A 19,052-nucleotide genomic window follows, 5' to 3' on the forward strand; every position below is an offset into this window, starting at 1 on the left:
TTTATAAAAGTAAAGTAAAATTTTAAAAAAGAAGGGGCCTTTACCCATTTACTTAGGGACAAAATCTATTCCTTACAAGCATCTTAAAGTCAATTAACCTATTAAGATCTGGTTTTCTCAGTAGTAAAACTTAACGTTTGCTAGCGAAAACCCTGCTATAAAGCAAAGTGATTGTGCTAGTGGTTATAAGGGGCCCAAGTGACAGCACAGCCAGTCAGGTACCCAGTCAGGTGCATGCCGGGCATGCGGCCAACCTGGGTTTGATCCCGAGCACCACATATGGCCCTCCAAACACCACCAGTAGCAATTCCTGAGTGCATTGTTAGGAGTAACCCCTGAGCATCACCAGGTGTAGCCCCAAAACAAAACCAAGTCAGCAAATATTCACCACTTCATGCTAAATCTCAGCATATCCAGGTTGACGCTTATGTTAAACGATTGTTTTTAACCTTGTGTGAAGACAGTATCATTGTCTGTGGTCGTCTCCTAGAAAAGCGGAGTTTAGGGTAGGGGAAGGTAAAAGATAGCTGCTGATATCAGGAGTGTGGAGAGGTGGGCTTGAGAAGTACGTGAAAAAGAAGGAAACTTGTAAACTGGATCTGTCACACATGAAAAATGGGATTTTGTTCTTAGTTGTTTTCATTTGGGAAGAGGCTTGAGGGGAAGCTGAGTATGACCGATGCTGTTTATAATGTGAGAGGCTCTAGGGAACAGGAGAGCCATGAGAGGTTTTGAAAGCTGTTTGCAGCTCTACAAAAGGGGGTAGTTAGTCATTCACAGAGAGGGAACAATCCAGTAAAAATGATTTCATGTTATGTATATCCTTATGGCAGGCATGGGAGATTAATTATGCACGAGAGGGTTTCCAGAGACCTAACATATGATTCTTTCTCGATGCTGAGGAAAGTGGATTGGTCTTAGCAGGTGGTCATGTTTGCTTCAAGCCAACCGTGGCTCTCTAATCCTATTTCCAGATGTTTGAGCTGAGGTGGTCACATGACTGAGAAGTCTGATGGGGATTTGAGGAAACGTTTTTCTCTCTACTCAAGAGAAGTGGCTTAAATTTTTTTCTTCCCATTAATAGACAAGGGTTGTGTAAAGACAGGACGTTTGACACGATGGCATATACTGTGGGACTAAAAAGGGCCATCTCCATCGCACTGAGGATGACTGTAGATTGATGGACGTGTCCCTTGTCCTTGGTGACCTCACTGAACTTTGGGATAGACCTCGGGCTGCTTTGACTGTGCGACTCCCCGTGTTTGAACCACATTTTATGGCAGATTCTATTATGGAAGTCAAAGGCGTCTATATTGACAAAGACTCAGGATAAAGCACACACTGGGGGAGGGGGTGGCAAATAACCTGGATTTAGGAGGAAGTATTTATGGAAGAGAAGAAGAGTTGAGACAACAGCTGGATTTGTGGGTAGTAGTCAGTCCTCTGACCAGGACAGAGAAAGTACTGGAGTTACTGCTGCCCAGAATGACTGGGACACACATACCACACTACAGAGAGCAGGAATGAGATGACGGAGACTACTCTAGTGAGGGGCTGGGGAATGGGGCAGCCCGGTGAGCAAAACTGCCAGTTCTTTCTTGGGAAACATGGGGTCATGGTCAATGTCCTATGACAGCTGCCAGCAGGTGTTGGTAGAGGCAGAGCCAGGACTGACTCCATAGCTGATTAGCTCTGGGTCATGGCACTCATCTGGTGTTAATGAGAGAAGTCACAGCTGCCCCTTTGTGTTATTGTAAGAATTAAAGTACCTTGATTCTCATAAGTGCCTGGACCCAATCCCAGTGCCTGTGTTGTACACATTTCCCCTACCAATAAACAACTTAAAAAAAAATTTGGGCCACACCCAATGGTGCTCAGGACTTGCTTCTGGCTCTGGGCTCAGGGATCCCTCTTGGTGAGGTTCTGGGGACCCTATGGGGTGCCAGAGATAGAGCCTGGGTCAGCCGCATGCAAGGCTACCCACTGTACTATCTCACTGGCCCCAATAAACAATTCTTGTGCAGCTGGAGGGTATCTGAGAATCTGACTTAATTTTGATGCATCAACCCACAGATGGCACCAGATTCTCAGATTAAGGCTTAGGGCCCCCCAACCACTTTTCCTTTTCAGGTGTGGGCTGCATGCCCACATCACCAACAACTGGCTCTGACCAACTGGCTGCAGCTTGGAGAATCATATGGCTCTCCTCAGACTTCAGCTGATGCTGGAAGCTCAGGTTCCTGCCTGAGCTTCTGACAGACTGGCTGTAAATCCGAAGTTCGAAGGATATCCTCCTCAGGTTCTATTCCTATGTTCTAGTGACTCACACAACCCAGAAAACCTATGTATTCACTAGATACCAACTGTTGACAGAGAATTTAGCTCAGAAATTGCCATATGGAAGAGGTGCACAGGGCAAGGTTGCCCTGCTCTCTCGAGATGCACCGTTCCCCCCATGTCCCCACTTGCTCACCAGCCTGGAAGCTCTCCAAAACCTCTTTGGAGGTTTTATTACATCATTAACGTGGTTGACTACCTCAATGGCCACTGGCAATCAAACTCAATCTCCAGTTTTTTCCTCAGAGGTCTAGGGGTGGAACAGCAAGTTTCAGCCCTTTAATCACAGTTGCTTTTCTAGGCAACTAGCACTCCTCCTCCTCTTACGTGCTCAAATTACCTTCATTCATATAACAAAAGAGCAATTTTATAACCCTCAGCACTCAGGAAATTCCCAGAATTTCTGGAGAACTGTGAGTCTAGAGATGTGCATGAAGACAAATCTGAATAACTGAACAACTGTAGCATTGTAGCACTGTCATCCTGTTGTTCATCGATTTTCTCGAGCGGGGCACCAGTAACGTCTCCATTGTGAGACTTGTTACTGTTTTGGCATATCAAATATGCCATAGGGAGCTTGCCAGGCTCTGCTGGGATATTCTTGGAAGCTTGCTGGGCTCTCTGAGAGGGGCGGAAGAATCAAACCCAGGTTGGCCGCGTGTAAGGCAAATCGCTACCCACTGTGCTATCGCTCCAATCCAACTGAACAACATTTCTTATAAATTAACATTTCAGGAACTGAACAACATTTCTTATAAATTACAATGTTGTCATTTTCCAGGCGATTTGTTTTCTAGGAGATTTGTTACAGATAGTTATTGCTTTATACCAGAGACCTGAATACGTAATGAAAAGACTTCATGATTTACCATTCCATGCATGACCTGTCACTGAGGGAGCGGTCAGCCAATCTGCCGTTGACTCTGAGTAACATTCCAGGAGAAAAGTGTGGAGATGGGGGATGGAATTTCTGCAGACCATTTCTTCTCAGTATCTAGAGATACGTGGAATAGTAAAGTTACAGGGCTAGGGAGGACATTGATGTTTGCTGGGATATTGTTCCTTCCCCTGAGCTGGAAGGGCAAAGACCTCCCACCATGAGATAGAAATGAGAATGGCAGAGAGAAGTGGGCTTTCCTAGCAGAACAGCGGGGGGCTCATCATAGGATCCCAGACTCCCGGGAGAGAGGAAAGCTTCTCCCCTGTGTCACCATCAACCACTTGGTTTATAAAGCCATCAGCAACACAGAGGTAATGTCCTGAGCCAGAAGCTTCCTGCTCACAGATATGGGGAGGAGACAGACCAAAATAACAGAGCAGACTCTGGGAAGCCACCCCTTCTCTGCCGGAGCGCCTTCCTACACCCCTTTGAAGTCATTTCTAGCCTTGCCATGGTTCATGAAAGAAGAAGAATACAAGTGACTGGTGTTGGTAGCAACAGGATGAGAAAGTGCGAGACTTCCTGTTATGTGTGTGTGACAGCTGGTGATAAGTGTGGGGCCCGGCACAGGAAATCCGCTTGGCTTCTGCAATGCGACCTGCCTGAAACTTGGGCACTCCTTCAGTCTGGAGGTTGATGGCCGGACCCAGGGGTGCCTGGACCATGGGCGATGTGGTGGAGAAGAGTCTGGAAGGGCCGCTGGAACCCTCTCCAGAGGGGTCCCCCCAGAAAAAGGGAGAACTGGTAGAAATGTTAAACGAGGAAAAGGTCAAGTTTGAAGACACGGGGCTCTCCTTGATCCTGCAGTCCGGCCTGGAGACCCTGCGAGTGGAGAACGCGCTGACAGATGTCATTTTGTGCGTGGACATTCAGGAATTCTCCTGCCACCGCGTGGTGCTTGCTGCAGCCAGCAACTACTTCAGGTCAGCATGCCGGGGCCCGATCCACTTGGGTGCAAGTTGGAAGGAAAGTGGGATGGGTGTGGGGGCTCCACCTCACGGGTTGGCTGTTGCATGTAGTTTTCCTATCTCTTTAGTCTGTGTATGGTTTCAAGACACAAGAACGGAAGCTATTAAACCTTATTATTTGAGTTAAAACCCTGCTAAGGGAGAGACTGGCATCCTTTAAACGCTGCGTCTCTCTATATTCTGGTAAACCTTTGCGTGTCTGTGTATCCTTGTGCCAAGAGGGTGTAAAATGATTAAAGCTCTGGGGATTTTCCCTCTTGGTCTGACCATTGTGTTGGAAACACGGGGTTGTCTTTGTGCATCATCAGAGGGAGAGTGTGGCCTCATTTCTGCAGTTTCCAGATGACTGGCTGGAGATCAGGAAGCTCTGTGTATGTTCAGGGTGTGTGTGGGAAGGGGCGGCGGTGACAAAGGCGGTTTAGAAGTGAGAGGCCCCTAGTTACAACAAATTTGGAGACCTGGGTTCTGTCCCACAGTCAGCGCCTGTCAGTCTGTAATTGATTCAGCAAGTCATTGAAGGTTCCAAGTTTCTATTTTATCCCATAAATGATTGGGGCAATATGATCCCCTTGCAGGATTATTGCGATAACAAAATATGAGGCCAAGGGGTCTCGAGCAGTGTCTAGCTCAGAGTACAGGCTCATTTCTTTGTTGAAACTCTTGACCTGCTTTTGTTTGGCTCATCTAAGGAACCTCTTATCGAGTGGGAGAGGAATGAGAGTCAGGAATGCATTGAATCCGGCTGGCCCCAAGTTCTCTCCAGCCCTGAAGACAAGGTGGGAACCAGTTCCCAGGGGAAATGTGGATGAAGAAGGTATTTGGAGAACTTGAAAACAATCTACTCTAGGTGTAGGGAGATAATTTAAAGGGTTAGAGCCGTGGCTGGCGTGCAGAGGGCCTGGTGTTTGATTCCCAGCACGGCACGGGCAGCTGATTACCACTGTACCCCCGGTGGCAGGCCCCAGATCCAGGTTCTTCCCTGGCATCCCACATGGTCCCCAGAGCATTGCTACAAGTATTTCTGGAGTGCGGAGCCAGGAGTAACCCCTGAGCACGGCTGGATGTGGCTCCCAAAATAATCAAACAGAATACAGAATAGAGATTCTTCTTAACTCTTAACTCTGCAAAGTTATTAAGCTGTGTGAATATTGTGGAAGGGATTCCAGTCTCTTCATTTCTCAAGATTCCATAGGGTTGAGGCTGGAGCAATAGCACAGTGGGTAGGGCATTTGCCTTGCATGCAACCGACACAGGCTCGAGTCCCAGCATCCCATACGGTCCCCTGAGAACCGCCAGGGGTAATTCCTGAGTGCAGAGCCAGGAGTGACCCCTGTTCATTGCTGGGTGTGACCAAAAAAACCCCAAAAATATCCATAGGGTTGTTGTGGGATTGGTTAAGTCCCATGAATGGACCAGGGAAGGGGAAAGCTGGGTTTGTGGAAGGTGGTGCCAACTATGTGCCACACAGTCACAGTTCATCTGATTTTGCTGTGAAAGTGATGAAAGTGGCCAATGCAATAATTCCTTGTACAGATGTGGAAGTGGGGACGGGCATTACCTAGCCAGTCACTGCTGCAGCAGTGTGGAGGTACATTTAAGAAGTCTTGGGGTGTTTTCATTTTGGGGCCACACTCAGCATTGCTCAAGGCTTACTCCTGGCTCTGAGCTCAGGGATCACTCCTGGCAGGCTCAAGGGGACCCTATGTGATGCCGGGGGTAGGACCCTAAGGGATGCGTCGTGCAAGGAAAATGTCCTACCTGTGGTACAATCTCTTCAACACCAAGAAATTCTTGGGTTCTTGTTTGCTTTTTTTGTGCTGGGGGACATAATTAGTAGTGCTCAGGGATGGTGTTGGGGGAGCATATGCCGTGTCCGGAATCAGTGCAGGCCTCCTGCTGGTAAAGCATGCCCCCAGCCCACTGAGCTAGCTCTCTGCCCCTAGAAGCCCTTGCTGTTTTTGTAGTACAAACTGTCACTAAGTTTGGGACTTCTCCACAGGAAGAATGCCAGAGGCACGGCCATAATATGGGCGAGGATACAGATGCTAGTTAGCCCACCAACACTGAGCACTGTCCTTCAGAGGCAAATGAGAGACACCTGGACACACTGTCTTTTGTTGTTGTTTGTTTTTGGACCACATCTGGCAGTGCTCAAAGACTACTCCTGGGTCTGTGCTCAGGAGTCACTCTTGGCAGTGCTCAGGGGATCATATGGGATGACAGGGATCAAATCTTGCTTGTCCTTGTTGCAAAGCGTGCAAAACAAGTTCCTTCCCCATTGTACCCTCTCTCTTCTCTCTCTCTCTCTCTCTCTCTCTCTCTCTCTCTCTCTCTCTCTCTCTCTCTCTCTCTCCTCTCTCTCTCTCTCTCTCGCTCTCTTGCCACAGTGTCATGATTACTCACTCTTGGGTTTCTATTTTTCCTGTGCTGGATCACAGGAAAACCGCTCTTGTACCTACATGGACCGGCTTTGTAGCTGTGTGGAGGCTGAGCAGGGCGGCACAGTGGGTGACATGTGTTCCCAGGGCCTCCCTGGCCTCTTTGCTGCGGGCACTTCTCCGCCTCCATGGAAGGTGCTTGGGCTCGGGCTCGTGTCCCTCCTTTCCCGCGGGTGTGGGCACTTAGGGAAATACTTTCTGCCAGTTTTGAGAAAACACAGCAACAAAGAGAAGTAGAGGTGCCACGTGGTGTCTGGGCCCGCCCTGGATGTTGTCACTCCCCAACTGCCTGGTCACCAGGGGAAATTCCTTCCATTCCTGCCTTCAGAGTAGGAACTTTGGGTTCTTTAATTGTTGTTATTTGGTTCCGGGCCACACCTGTTGCTGCTCAGGGGCCACTCCAGTGCGGCTCTCAGGGGACTCTGCAGTGCTGGGGATCAACCCGGGGTCTCCAGCATGCGAAGCAAGTGCTTGGCCCTTTGAGCTATGTCCCCAGCCCTGACTTTAATCTTGGTATTTCTTCCTTCTTTGTTCTTTATTTTAACCCCTTGGGTTTTGGTCCACACCCAGCAGTGCTCAGGGATCATTCCTGGCTCTGTGCTTAAGAGTCACTCCAGGCTGGGCTGGGGGTGCAAGGCAAGCACCTTACCTGCGGTACTATCTCTGGCCTTCCTCCCTCCCTCCCTCCCTCCCTCCCTCCCTCCCTCCCTCCCTTCCTGCCTTTCTCCTTCCTTCCTTCCTTCCTTCCTTCCTTCCTTCCTTCCTTCCTTCCTTCCTTCCTTCCTTCCTTCCTTCCTTCCTTCCTTCCTTCCTTCCTTCCTTCCTTCCTTCCTTCCTTCCTTCCTTCCTTCCTTCCTTCCTTCCTTCCTTCCTTCCTTCCTTCCTTCCTCCCAATGGGTTTTGAAGCCAGTTCCCCTTCCACAGAGATGTAAGAAGACCAGAGGGTCTGTCCTGCCCAAGAGGCTTTGGCGCAGCTCTCTGTGCTTTGGGGGTGGAAGTACCCAGGTATTTTTCTTTCTCTTTTATCCCCCTTCCTTTCCCTTTGCGGCTATTGTGATGAACAGGTGTTGCCCACACTTGTTTGTGGTGCTTGCACCCTCGACTTTGGTGCTTGCCAGGGGCCACATACTCTATTTTGTTTATTTATTTATTGATTTTTCTGTTTGGGGCCACAGTCAGTAGAGCTCTGGGATCACTCCTAGCAGGCTTCGGGGGACCACATGTGATCAAACCTGGGTCAACTGCAGACAAGGCAAGCTCCCTAATTTGTTGTTTATTTGCTTCTCAGGGCTCACAGGTTAATTGCGGTCCTTGCACACGTGCTCACCAAGGGTCACCTGACTTCTTTCTGGAGTCCGTGCATTTTCTGGTTGAACTGCTCGCAGGGGGCTGTTGTGGTGCTCACAGGCACGGCCACTGGGGTTGGCGCTCCTGGTAGGGGACTTCCTCCCTTCAGCTGCAGTGCTGCTGGGCTCCCTCCTGCCCCCCTCTCACGGCAGTGTTGGCACACACCTGGCTGTGCTCCACACTTCATTCCCTTTGCCAGTTCTGGCTTCAGACATCGGAGCTGCAGGGTCAAGTTGGGCACACGTGGACAGCTCTGGGCACCAAGCTTGTGGCCTCACACTAGCAACATAGGTGCTTTTTGGCCACTGAACCATCCCCCAGCCCGACTCCATTTTTTCATACATTGAGCACGTAAGTCTTCCCCAGGAAGTGACTGACTACTTACCTATGCTTGCTCTGTTGGCAGGAACTGGGGTTGTTTCTGATCTTTTGTTATTACCAAAATATTCCAATAAATATTATTTAGATGTCATTTTATACATGAACAGACATTTCTGGGGGTATATTTCTAAAAGGAAGTTTGGAGTCTAAGAGAAATGTGTGTTTCAGTGGGTGCCACTAGTGATGAGGGCTTAATCAGTGGGGAATTCCAGAGTCTTTTGTTTGTTGATTTGGGGCCTATACCTGGCTATTTTCGGGGCTTACTCCTGCCTCCGCTCTTAGGAGTTCCTCCTGGAGCTTCTTAGGGGATCATATAGGATGCCAGGGATCAAAGCTGGACCAACTGCATGCATGCAATACTCCAGCCCCAGTAATTCACAAATCTTGCTAAAAGAGAGGCATCAAAATGTTGGATTTTTCTTAACCCAATACACGAGAAACTTAATTTTGTTGTGGTTCAAAATACTTTTAATTTCCCTGTCATACTTTCTTTTATAAATTAAATTTTAAAATTGAATCACCATGAGATATACAGTTACAAAGTTATTCATGGTTAGGTTTCAGTCATACAATGTTCCAACACCCATCTCTTCACCAGTGTACATTTCCCACCACCAATGTCAACTTGCATTTCTCGTTTCTTTAAAAGGTCACCCATCTGTTCAGGTGTTTAAGGGCTATCTTCAGTTCTTTTTCCATGAACTCTCCCTTCACAGACCTGCAAATTTGCATGCCTAACTTTTAAATTAAAAAAAAAATTTAAATCAAAATAACACATGCAAATAGTAAAGAATCAAATAGAACTTAGAGATTCTAAAGCAAAACAAGCTTGCCTCCCTCCCCCATTCGTCATTCTCGATCACCAAAGCTGACCGTTTTTGTCTCTATTTGTATTTCTGTTAAATAATGCACATAGTACTTGATTTATCCTTGTTAGACGTTATTTGTTGATTTCCAAATATGTCTGATAAGGACTTAACACAAACCTAATTCTATTACCATACACAGTCCTTTTCTAAACCTCTCAATGTATTGTCAAGTTACATAATAGTATGTCACACAGAATATCACAAATATCACTTTTTTGGGAAAAAATATACTAAGAGTTTATTTATACCCATGGAAACAGTGTTTCCTACAGAATAAAATTGTGTGACATTTTCTTCTTTCCGTCTTTCCTTCCTTTTTTCCTTCCTTCTCTCCCTGGCTCTCTTCCTTCCTTCCTTCCTTCCTTCCTTCCTTCCTTCCTTCCTTCCTTCCTTCCTTCCTTCCTTCCTTCCTTCCTTCCTTCCTTCCTCCCTCCCTCCCTCCCTCCCTCCCTTCCTCTCTCTCTCTCTCTCCATCTCTCTCTCCCACCCTCTCTCCCTCTCTCTCTCCCAGTGATATTTAGGGGTCAGCAGTGCACCCAGAAGTGCTTGGGGAACCATGTGGTACACCAAGCCTCCTCTGAGCCACCTCCTGAGTTCCAACCTTTCCTTTACCATAAATGTTTGTCTTTTTGAAGTTCAGAACTCACTCCTTTCCCCATTGGCAGAGTGTGGGAGGTATCATCTGCTTCTCGCTTCTCAGAATAATTGTTCACATCCTTCAGTGCATCAGAGAAACTACCAGTTTCATTCCCCTGTCCCACCTCCCCTCCCCTAAATTCCATTCTCCCTCATCCTCCACGTTCCTTTCTGATTTACTCTCTTCCCTTGATCCTCCAATGACTTCCAAAAAAAGAGTGCAGAAGAAACAAATGTGGAGGCTTGCGCGCTGGGAATGATCTTTTTTCTTGGAGGGTGTAGACTGAATAATGGCCTGTCAACGGCGTCCGTGTCCTCAGGCCCAAAACTTATTGCCTTGCATGGCAGGAAGGGCTTTATAGATATGGGGAAAGCTCTGGAGATAGGGAAATCTTTCAGAATTATTTGGCTGGGCCCAAGGTAATCACCCAGATCCTTACTAGCCGGAAGCAGGAGGATTTCCCTTTTGCTCTTGTTATTGTTATTGTGGTGCTGGGACTCTCACACTTACGGTGTCTGGGATCACAGTGATAGCACGGGGTCGTGGGTGGGGGCGTCAAACTAGTGATGGGGAGGGCGGGGACAGTTTCAGGGATAGAACCCTATGCACTCACACATGCAAGACCAACGTTCTTCCTCTGAACAGCATTCCTGGACCCTGCAGTTTATATTGTTTTTAAAAATGTTTCCTCTTCTTTTTTTTTTTTTTGAGTTTCGGCTTCAGTCCTGGTCCCAGCAGTGCTGAGCCTCCTGCATGCAAAGTCTGTGCTCTGTCTCTTAAACTGTCTCTGGACCCGAAATCTTTCTTTGTTTCTTGCGCTGTTTGTGTTTTCTCTGTGTTTCATGTTCTCATTGTTTTATCTATCTATCTATCTATCTATCTATCTATCTATCTATCTATCTATCTATCAATCTAGTCTTTTGTGCATTACCTGGTGGTGCTCAGAGCTTCTTCCTGGCTCTGCACTCAGGGATTACCCCTGGCAGGATAACCACAGTGGGTGCCAGAATCAAACCCAGCTTGGCTACGTGCAAGGCAACAGCCCTCCCCACTGTACTATTGCTCCGCCTCCCCCAACCTTTTTTTTTAATCATGGTTTTAGTTCATTTCTTCTTTTAGAAACCTTACTCAAATGTTTGGTGGCTTTTAGCTGTCTCTTTGCACTTAAGAGCAAAGAATAAAAGGTCAGATAGAAGCAGGGACGAAGTAAGACGGGACGGGGGTGTTGGATGCTGAACCCACACTTGATGGGGAATCTTCTAAAATTTCTTGCTTATTTGATTTTCTTTTTCTCCCCCCCCACACCCCTTTTCCTTTTTTGGGAAAAGAAGTAGCTGGGTTGTATCTTTGGAAATTTTTAGATTTTTACTCAATTCTCATGGTTTTCATTCCCCCTTCCCCCTGAGCTTGGTATCCATGAGACTGGTTAATTATCTCTCCAAAGAACAAATTTTGTGTGTCCTGGGTGTTGTAGAGGGTGCTGCTTCGCCAGGTCAGATGGGGTTCCTTCTTCCTCCACACGCCCTCCACTTTCTACTGGACTCTCAATTGCAGAGTCTTCTGAGGTTCCCTGGAGAGGGCCAGTGAGGACCTATCGGAGGCCCTAGCTTCTCACCGCATGGACCAGGACCCCATGTGGGGTGTGTAGCTGAATGGCAGCTGTAAGAAGTCTTTGGTTATTTTTTTTTAATTTTTGATTTTTTGTTGGGGAACTTTTTTGGCCACAACTGACTGTGCTCATTTGGGGCAGGGGGGTTGGGAAAATTGAAGACAATGGTGAAGGGAAGGTGTAATAGTGGTGGGATTGTTGTTGGAATATTGAATGCCTGTAACAGATCATCATGAACAACTTTGTAAGCCACAATGTTGAAATAAAGTGTAAGGGGAAAAAGTAAGAAAAGTGTTCAAGAATAGAGTAGATCATTTACAAAGCAATAAAAAAATTAAAACATGAAAAGCAATAAATAAAATGGCTGTGCTCAGGGCTTACTCTTGGATCTGTGCTCAAGGGTCCTTGGGGACCCTATACGCTGTGCTAGAGATTTAATCCACTACGGGCCACGTGCAAGATCAGCACCTTAACCTTTGTGCTCTCTCTCCAGCCCGTGAAAAGTTTCTGAATATGCAACAATAACCCAACATGAACTCAAGCTCAATTCCACCATGAATCTGGGGTGTTTCTGACTGTGCTTTCTTGGGTGGGATTTCTTGGGTGGAAAGGGGTTGCGAGTGGAAAAGGTTTAAGCAGCCCTGTCATAGATGACATGTGAGTTTCCATTTTCTCCACACAAAGATCACCTGCATGGAACCTTCCCCAGCCACAGAGGGAATTCTGCAAAGACAGGAAACTGGAAGCCCTCCCAAGCTCCAGATGCAAGAAGGAGCTTCTGGGCTTGGTCAGATCTGGCAGGATGAGGTGGTGCCACCCAGAAGACACCTCTTTCCCCAGAGCTTTACTTCTCTGAAGCCAGACCCTGATCTCAGGACTTGAAGCTACCACCTCATTTCAGTCTCAATTCTTATTTCAAAGTGATTTCTGTTGACTGCTTTGGAAACCATACCCAGTGTGTGGAGGATTCCTGGAATGATGTTTGGGGGTCATTCCAGCAGGACTGATGAACTATGCAGTGCTGGAGATTAAACCAGGGCCTCTCTCATGCAATGCATGAGTTTGATCTATTGTTCTTTCCTTGTCCAGTCAAAGCAATGTTTATATTTTTTTTTGGGGGGAGGGGACCATAACCAGCTGTGCTCAGGGTTTACGCCTGGCTCCGTATTCAGGGATCACTCTTGGCAAGACTCAGGGGACCTTATGGGATGCCAGAGATTGAACCCAGGTCAGCTGCATGCAATGCATGTGACTTACTTAGCTGTGCTATCTCTCCAGCCCCCAAATGATTTTTATTGTCCCCACTTTATAGCAACAGAAATAACCTGAGGTTAAGTCACTTATTTAAAGTCACAAGGTTAATGGGAAACAAAGCACTCCTGGGATCCCATTTCTTTGTGATGATCATTAACTTTTGCACAGAACTACATTCCTTAATGAAGAAAGAATGCAGAACAAGTCTATAGCAACAGTGGTTATAAGTTAGTGATTGACCAGATTTCTGCTAACTTGAGAGATATGATGTCTTGGAACAATTTTTATATGGGGGAAAAAACCTAGTTGGGACCCACTCATCTCTTGTCTTTGCCACCAACTGTCCCCATAGCTTCAAGCACACACATGACAAAACAGCTTCAAGAATCTATGGAGGGGGCAGGTGCAATAGTACAGTGGGTAGGGCACTTGCCTTGTATGCGGACAACCCAGGTTTGATCCTGGGTTGTCCGCAAATGGTCTCCGGAGATCCAGCGGTAATTCCTGAGCACAGAACCAGAAGTAATCCCTGAGAATAATTGGGTGCGATCCAAAATCCTCCCCCAAATTTTTTATATCAAAAATGAAAAGAATTTATGGATGCTGAGTAATAACAGACTGGGAATATGTTCGCCTACAACTGTATTGCGTGGGTTCTACACAGGGCTATATTAGTAAACCCAGACAGAGCAGTTCCCTTTGGGGGTTATCTGAATGTCTTGAGTGGAATGAGGAAGTTGGAAAACGGGCGCATCTGAGGAAATGCTCTTAAGAATAAAGTTTATCGGGGCTGGAGTGATAGCACAGTGGGTAGGGTGTTTGCCTTGCATGCGGCTGACCCGGGTTTGATTTTCAGCACTCCATATGGTCCCCTGAGCACCGCCAGGGGTAATTCCTGAGTGCAAAGCCAGGAGTAACCTCTGTGCATCGCTGGGTGTGACCCAAAAAGCCAAAAATAAAAAAGAATAAAGTTTATTGGTTTTTACTTTTGTTTGGAAGGCACATGCTTAGGATTTACTCCTGACTCTGTGCTGAGGGATCATTCCTGGTGGACCTGAGGGAACCATCTGTCCATCAGTCTGTTTAAGGGATCAAACCTCAGACCTCTCTACCCTCGGTATTATTGCTCTGGCTCCAAGAGTAAAGTTTAGAAAGCTGTTTATAATCTGCATTCACTGTAGCACAATGTCAAGGAATACAAATGTTTTTGTAGCAGAAAAATCAGGAGGGAAAGATTTAACACTCATAATTTTTCAATTTTTGGAATACTCTCAGGGTCCTTGGTGAGAGTTCGCTGTTATTCGCAGAGATCCTGAAATGACAGTGCTTGGCGAGCATTGGTCATCCTGCATGAAGCCCTACCGCAGGGCCATTGATTTACATCTCCCCTTTCCCTTCTCTCTGTGACGTGGTTGTGGTGTCCGTGCTAGCACTCATCGGAGTGCGGTCCTCAAGCACATTCTATTAATAGTGTTCAGTGGGGGGGGGGGGGTGATGCCTCTGGGGACTGCACACTTTATTTGCATGGTTTGTACACATCTGGCTGTGGAGTGGCCAGGATCACTTGACACCAGAAATCTCAGAGAGTAGAGCTGCAGAGATCATGCCTAGCAGATGTGACAGCCTCAGATTTTAACCTGTGGCCTCACGTTTGCAAGGGAGCAAGACAGGTGTTTTTGCCATGGAGTCATCTCTTGGCCTCAGATGAAAAAAAAATTTGAATGCAGACATTGGTGCTTGTCTTGTATCTCAGTGGCTCTGTCTCTGAGCATGGACCCCTGAAGTTATGGTAGGGGAACTTTGTCTACTAGCTACAGAAATCAAGCACCAGTCAGAAATGGGATTGGTACTATGGGCACAATTTATTGATCAGTATTATAGGTGAGTCAAATACTGCATAGCAGAAAGTGGGGTGAGAAACTACCTAAAACGTCTGCTTATGGATTTTAAGCAATCCTTTAAGTAGATCTTTATTTATTTTTATTTTTTGCTTATTGGGTCACACCACAACCAATGCTGAGGGGTTACTCTTGGCTCATGCACTCAGAAATTACTCCTGGCATTGCTTGGGGGACCATGTGGGATGCCAGGGATTGAAAAACCTGGGTCGGCCGCATGCAAGGCAAATGCCTTACCACTGTGCTACCGATCCAGCCCCATGGTAGACCTTTAAGACTACTTTTAAGTGGATTTTGGGCCAGAGAGAAGCTCAAAGGTTTAAAAGTGCACATTTGGCACTCGGAGGCCCAAATTCAATTCTCAGCATTGAGAAGTACCCAAACTGTCTCTGATGGCCTGCTGCAGCACTGGACTGGTCTTACTAGGATGGCCCATGCCCCCGCTGAGCACTGCTTGTGAGAGCCTTCGATTTTTTTTTTTTTAGTATATTGCTATACTTTGCTTCCTCCCCACTTCCAATATGATGTAAGGCTTCTAGAAAGGAGCAAAAACAAGTTATGGCTGTCTGAATTAAACATCCAGATAGTGACAGAAGCATTAAGAATTGCTGCCGCCATCAGGGATACACCTGAGGGTCTCAGGTAAACTTAGGTGAGGGTCTAGGTGAACTGATGCTTATACTTCCAACATTGGTGCTTGTGTTTTCTGGTTTATTTATTTATTTGGTGGCTGTTCTCAGGGCTTAGTCCTGACTCTGTACTCAGGGATCACTCCTGGCAGAGCTCAAGGAATTATATGTAGTGTCAGGGATCAAACCTGGGTCAAGTGTCCCACTCACTGTACTAGTTCACCAGTCCACTTTCTGTTTTTGATATCAGCCCTTTTGGCAGAATGAATGTGATGAGTAACTCTCATTAAGTAAAGTAGGCCTCTGATCTTTTACCTACTACCCAAAGAGCTAGCTGGTCAATGATTTCCCCACCCTCCATGGCTTACTTGAAAATCAGATTCAATTAGAATGATACTAGTCGTGTGGAGATACTTATTCTGAATTAGGTGGAGGCTACTATGAGTCTTCCTTGAAATTCTGCTTTGGACAGCTATTTCTACAGTCACTACCTAAGGATGAAGGGGATAGGTGAGTGTTTGCTGGGTGCTGGGGAGGTGGCCAGGCACTGGAGACTTTGCAGGGGGCAGCCCCGGGTTTGATCCCTGCCACTGCAGGATCCCCTAAACACCGCCAGGTGGGCGCTACCCCTACAAAAAGAGCTGTTGGTGCAGCTAAATAATATGCAGGATGTGGTAAAAAACAAGGGTTAAATTCTTTCTCCATCAGAATTTGAACTGGGTGGAACTGTGGCTGTTGGGACTTTTCCCATGCAAACCCCTCACCCACCCAAAAGGGAAGAGGAATTATAACGGTTCCAAGCAGGGGCAGAGGTGGAGGAGAGGGAAATACTCAACCTAATTTGTGCCTGCAGTTGTGAACTGACGGGGCGCTGTAATAGCAAAGACTCCACAAATCGCTGGAGCACCAGCACGGATGGAAGACTTGGGTAAAAAGTAAGGAGGCAGGTCAAGGTGTGCCACCAAGGGACAGCAAGGCTTGGAAATGTAGAACCAGAAGAGTTTTTCCAGAGTGACAAGCAACCATTGCTTGGTGGACAGTGCAAGGGTCACTGGCTGTGGAGTCTGGGCCCTGAGACTTGGGTCCGGCTCTGCCCCTGAGGGCCATACATGCTGTGGAGGACTTGCCTGTCTTCTCTAAGACTTTGTGCCTTTGCCTACAGTGCAGGCAAGCTGATGAGTGGTATCTACCTATCTTGAGGAGTTGCAGTAAAGTGCCAGTGATAGAACTGGTGTGTCTGTGGATTTTTTCACCCTAAACAGTTTAAACATATAAGAAATTAAATTTCTTATCCCTAAGGAATAGAAATAACTTATTTATATATAAATATTATGTATAATTATTTCTATGATGTATTATCTATCACTGAATCACTGGATCACTATCACCCCGTTGTTTGTTGATTTACTCAAGCAGACACCAGTAATGTCTCTATTACACTCAGCCCTGAGATTTTAGCATCCTCTCCTTACTTGTCTTTCCCAACGATTGGGGGCTCTTTTGGGGTCAGGGGAATGAAACCTATTGTTACTGTTTTTGGAATATCAAATACACCACTGGTACCTTGCCAAGCTCTGCCACGAGGGCGGGATACTCTCGGTAGCTTGCCGGGCTCCCGAGAGGTATGTATATATCTGTTACTGTATTTGGGATATGAATACACCATGGAGAGCTTGCCAGGCTCTCCCATGCGGGTGATAGACTCTCAGTAGCTTGTCAGGTTCTTCAAGAGAAAGAACTAGGCTATTACATTTTGCGCAGCTGTGTTGCAGCCACGCGCTTGGTTTTAGAGTCTTTGGATGTTGGACGTTGATGGGATTACACACGCCGGGGGCAGTTTCTGGTTGTGACTGCCTAGCTACTGGAAAAAATGGGGGATCTGGGTGGAAGAGGCCCAGTCCCAATCCAAGCAGCCTTGGAGATCTCAGCCCTGGGTCCCGCACACCTGGTTCCTCTGCTGGTTCCTTCATGCATGAGGCTCGTCCAAACATGTGGAGAATGGCCTTGAGCATGGCTGTGGCTGGGTTCCAGAGGTCTTCAACTGCCGAGGCTCTGCTTTGGGTGAGGAGATTTATTATCTATAATTTCCATCACTTGTATCACTTGTCATCCCGCTTCGATTTGCTCAAGTGGGCGCCAGTAACGTTGCCATTTGTCCCTGTCACGTGCAAGTGTAGCCTAATGATATCTGAACGATTTGAGGCTCTTCCTGTTCTTGGAGCGAGCAGATATAATTTCCATATACTTAATAACATATTTATACACACACATATATTTGGGCTGGAACAATAGCACAGTGGGTAGGGCTTTTGACTTTCATGCAGTCGACATGGATTCGATTCCTCCGTCCCTCTCAGAGAGCCCAGCAAGCTACTGAGAGTATCCCGCCTGCACAGCAGATCCTGGCAAGCTCCCTGTGGCTTATTTGATATGCCAAAAACAGTAACAACAAGTCTCACAATGGAGATGTTACTGGTGCCTGCTTGAGCAAATCAATGAACAATGGGAAGACAGTGCTACAGTGCTCTTTATTATATGTGCAGGTAGGTGGCTACTTCTGGGAATGGAATGTGCTGGGTTTGTGTTCTGATCTACATCCTGGCCTATATCCTCAACCTTTCAACTGGCTTTTGTGAGGCATCACAGATTTATGTAGATCACTATCATTGTTTCACTGTCATCCCGTTGCTCATCGATTTGCTCGAGCGGGCACCAGTAATGTCTCCATTGTGAGACTTGTTGTTACTGTTTTTGGCATATCGAATACACCACGGGTAGCTTGCCAGGCTCTGCCGTGCGGGCGAGATGCTATCGGTAGCTTGCTGGGCTCTCCGAGAGGGATGGAGGAATTGATCCTGGCTCAGCCACATGTAAGGCAAACACCCAGCCCCCAGAAAGCTAGAATGCAAAACTCAGAAAGCAGATAGGAGCAAGTAGAGCAGCCAGTGTTTAGGGGTACAGCCTGCTGGAATCTGTGTGGGGAGCTCCTCCACTGCTGGGGGCTGGGGTCATAGCTGCCTGGGGCCCTGCCACCTTTGCTGTTTCTGGAAACTAGAAGCAGTGGCTACTTCTGTTGCCCACCCCAGAATAGACTCTGTCTTCCCTGGTTCTTTGGATCACTGGTCCCCTAGTTATGGTCCGGGGCTAATTAGTTTGCTTCGTTGAGGTGAACTCAACCATGCTAGTGCATCAACTATGACAGGAGTTGGGACAATGGGCATCAAGTCTTAGAGTGGAAAGTGGGTTCTGCAACCCACTCTGTCTCATTCACAAAGAAGCAGAACTCCACACATGAGAGTAGGTTTGCTGGGTAAACAAACAGGGGTAGGCAGTGGCTGGCTTCCAGACTTGTATTGGGTGCAGAATTTTGGGTGGGGGCATCATAAATATGCTCTAAGCAAGAGGCAATTCCATAGTCTTACTTAACTGCCAAAGGATCCTGAGATTCTAATAAGAAATAGAGCAATGATTCGCCTTATTTTCTCTCTCTGCGTAGCTCTGTGTGCTCTGTGGAAACTGTGGCACTCAGGTGCCATCTACCACCAGTGGACGAGAGTCAGGGTGAATGATACGAGGATGTTTGGAACATTGCAATGACTGCCTTTCAGCAGACACACCACTGGGAGTGAATGAAACGTGTTACTCCTCTCTCGGCTCCAGTTAAGCAGCAACCTGTTCAGAGCAGGAAGTCCTCAGAGTTGGGAGTCTGTTGCATAACCTCAGAAAAGGGAAGAATAAAAAAGTG

The 19,052-nt window shown here is 47.0% G+C and overlaps 1 protein-coding gene across 1 annotated transcript in view; it reads left to right on the forward strand.

Moving 5' to 3' along the window:
* Positions 1-3,913: 3,913 nt before the first annotated feature.
* KLHL6 (kelch like family member 6) overlaps positions 3,914-19,052 on the forward strand; it is a 64,338-nt gene continuing 49,199 nt past the window's right edge. The window contains exon 1 of the mRNA XM_004603072.2: positions 3,914-4,200. Coding sequence (XP_004603129.1) covers positions 3,914-4,200 — 287 coding nt within the window. The remainder of the gene's footprint in view (positions 4,201-19,052) is intronic.

This window comes from Sorex araneus, chromosome 2 (genome assembly GCF_027595985.1).
Source record: "Sorex araneus isolate mSorAra2 chromosome 2, mSorAra2.pri, whole genome shotgun sequence".
In the NCBI taxonomy this organism is placed as follows: Eukaryota; Metazoa; Chordata; class Mammalia; order Eulipotyphla; family Soricidae; genus Sorex; species Sorex araneus.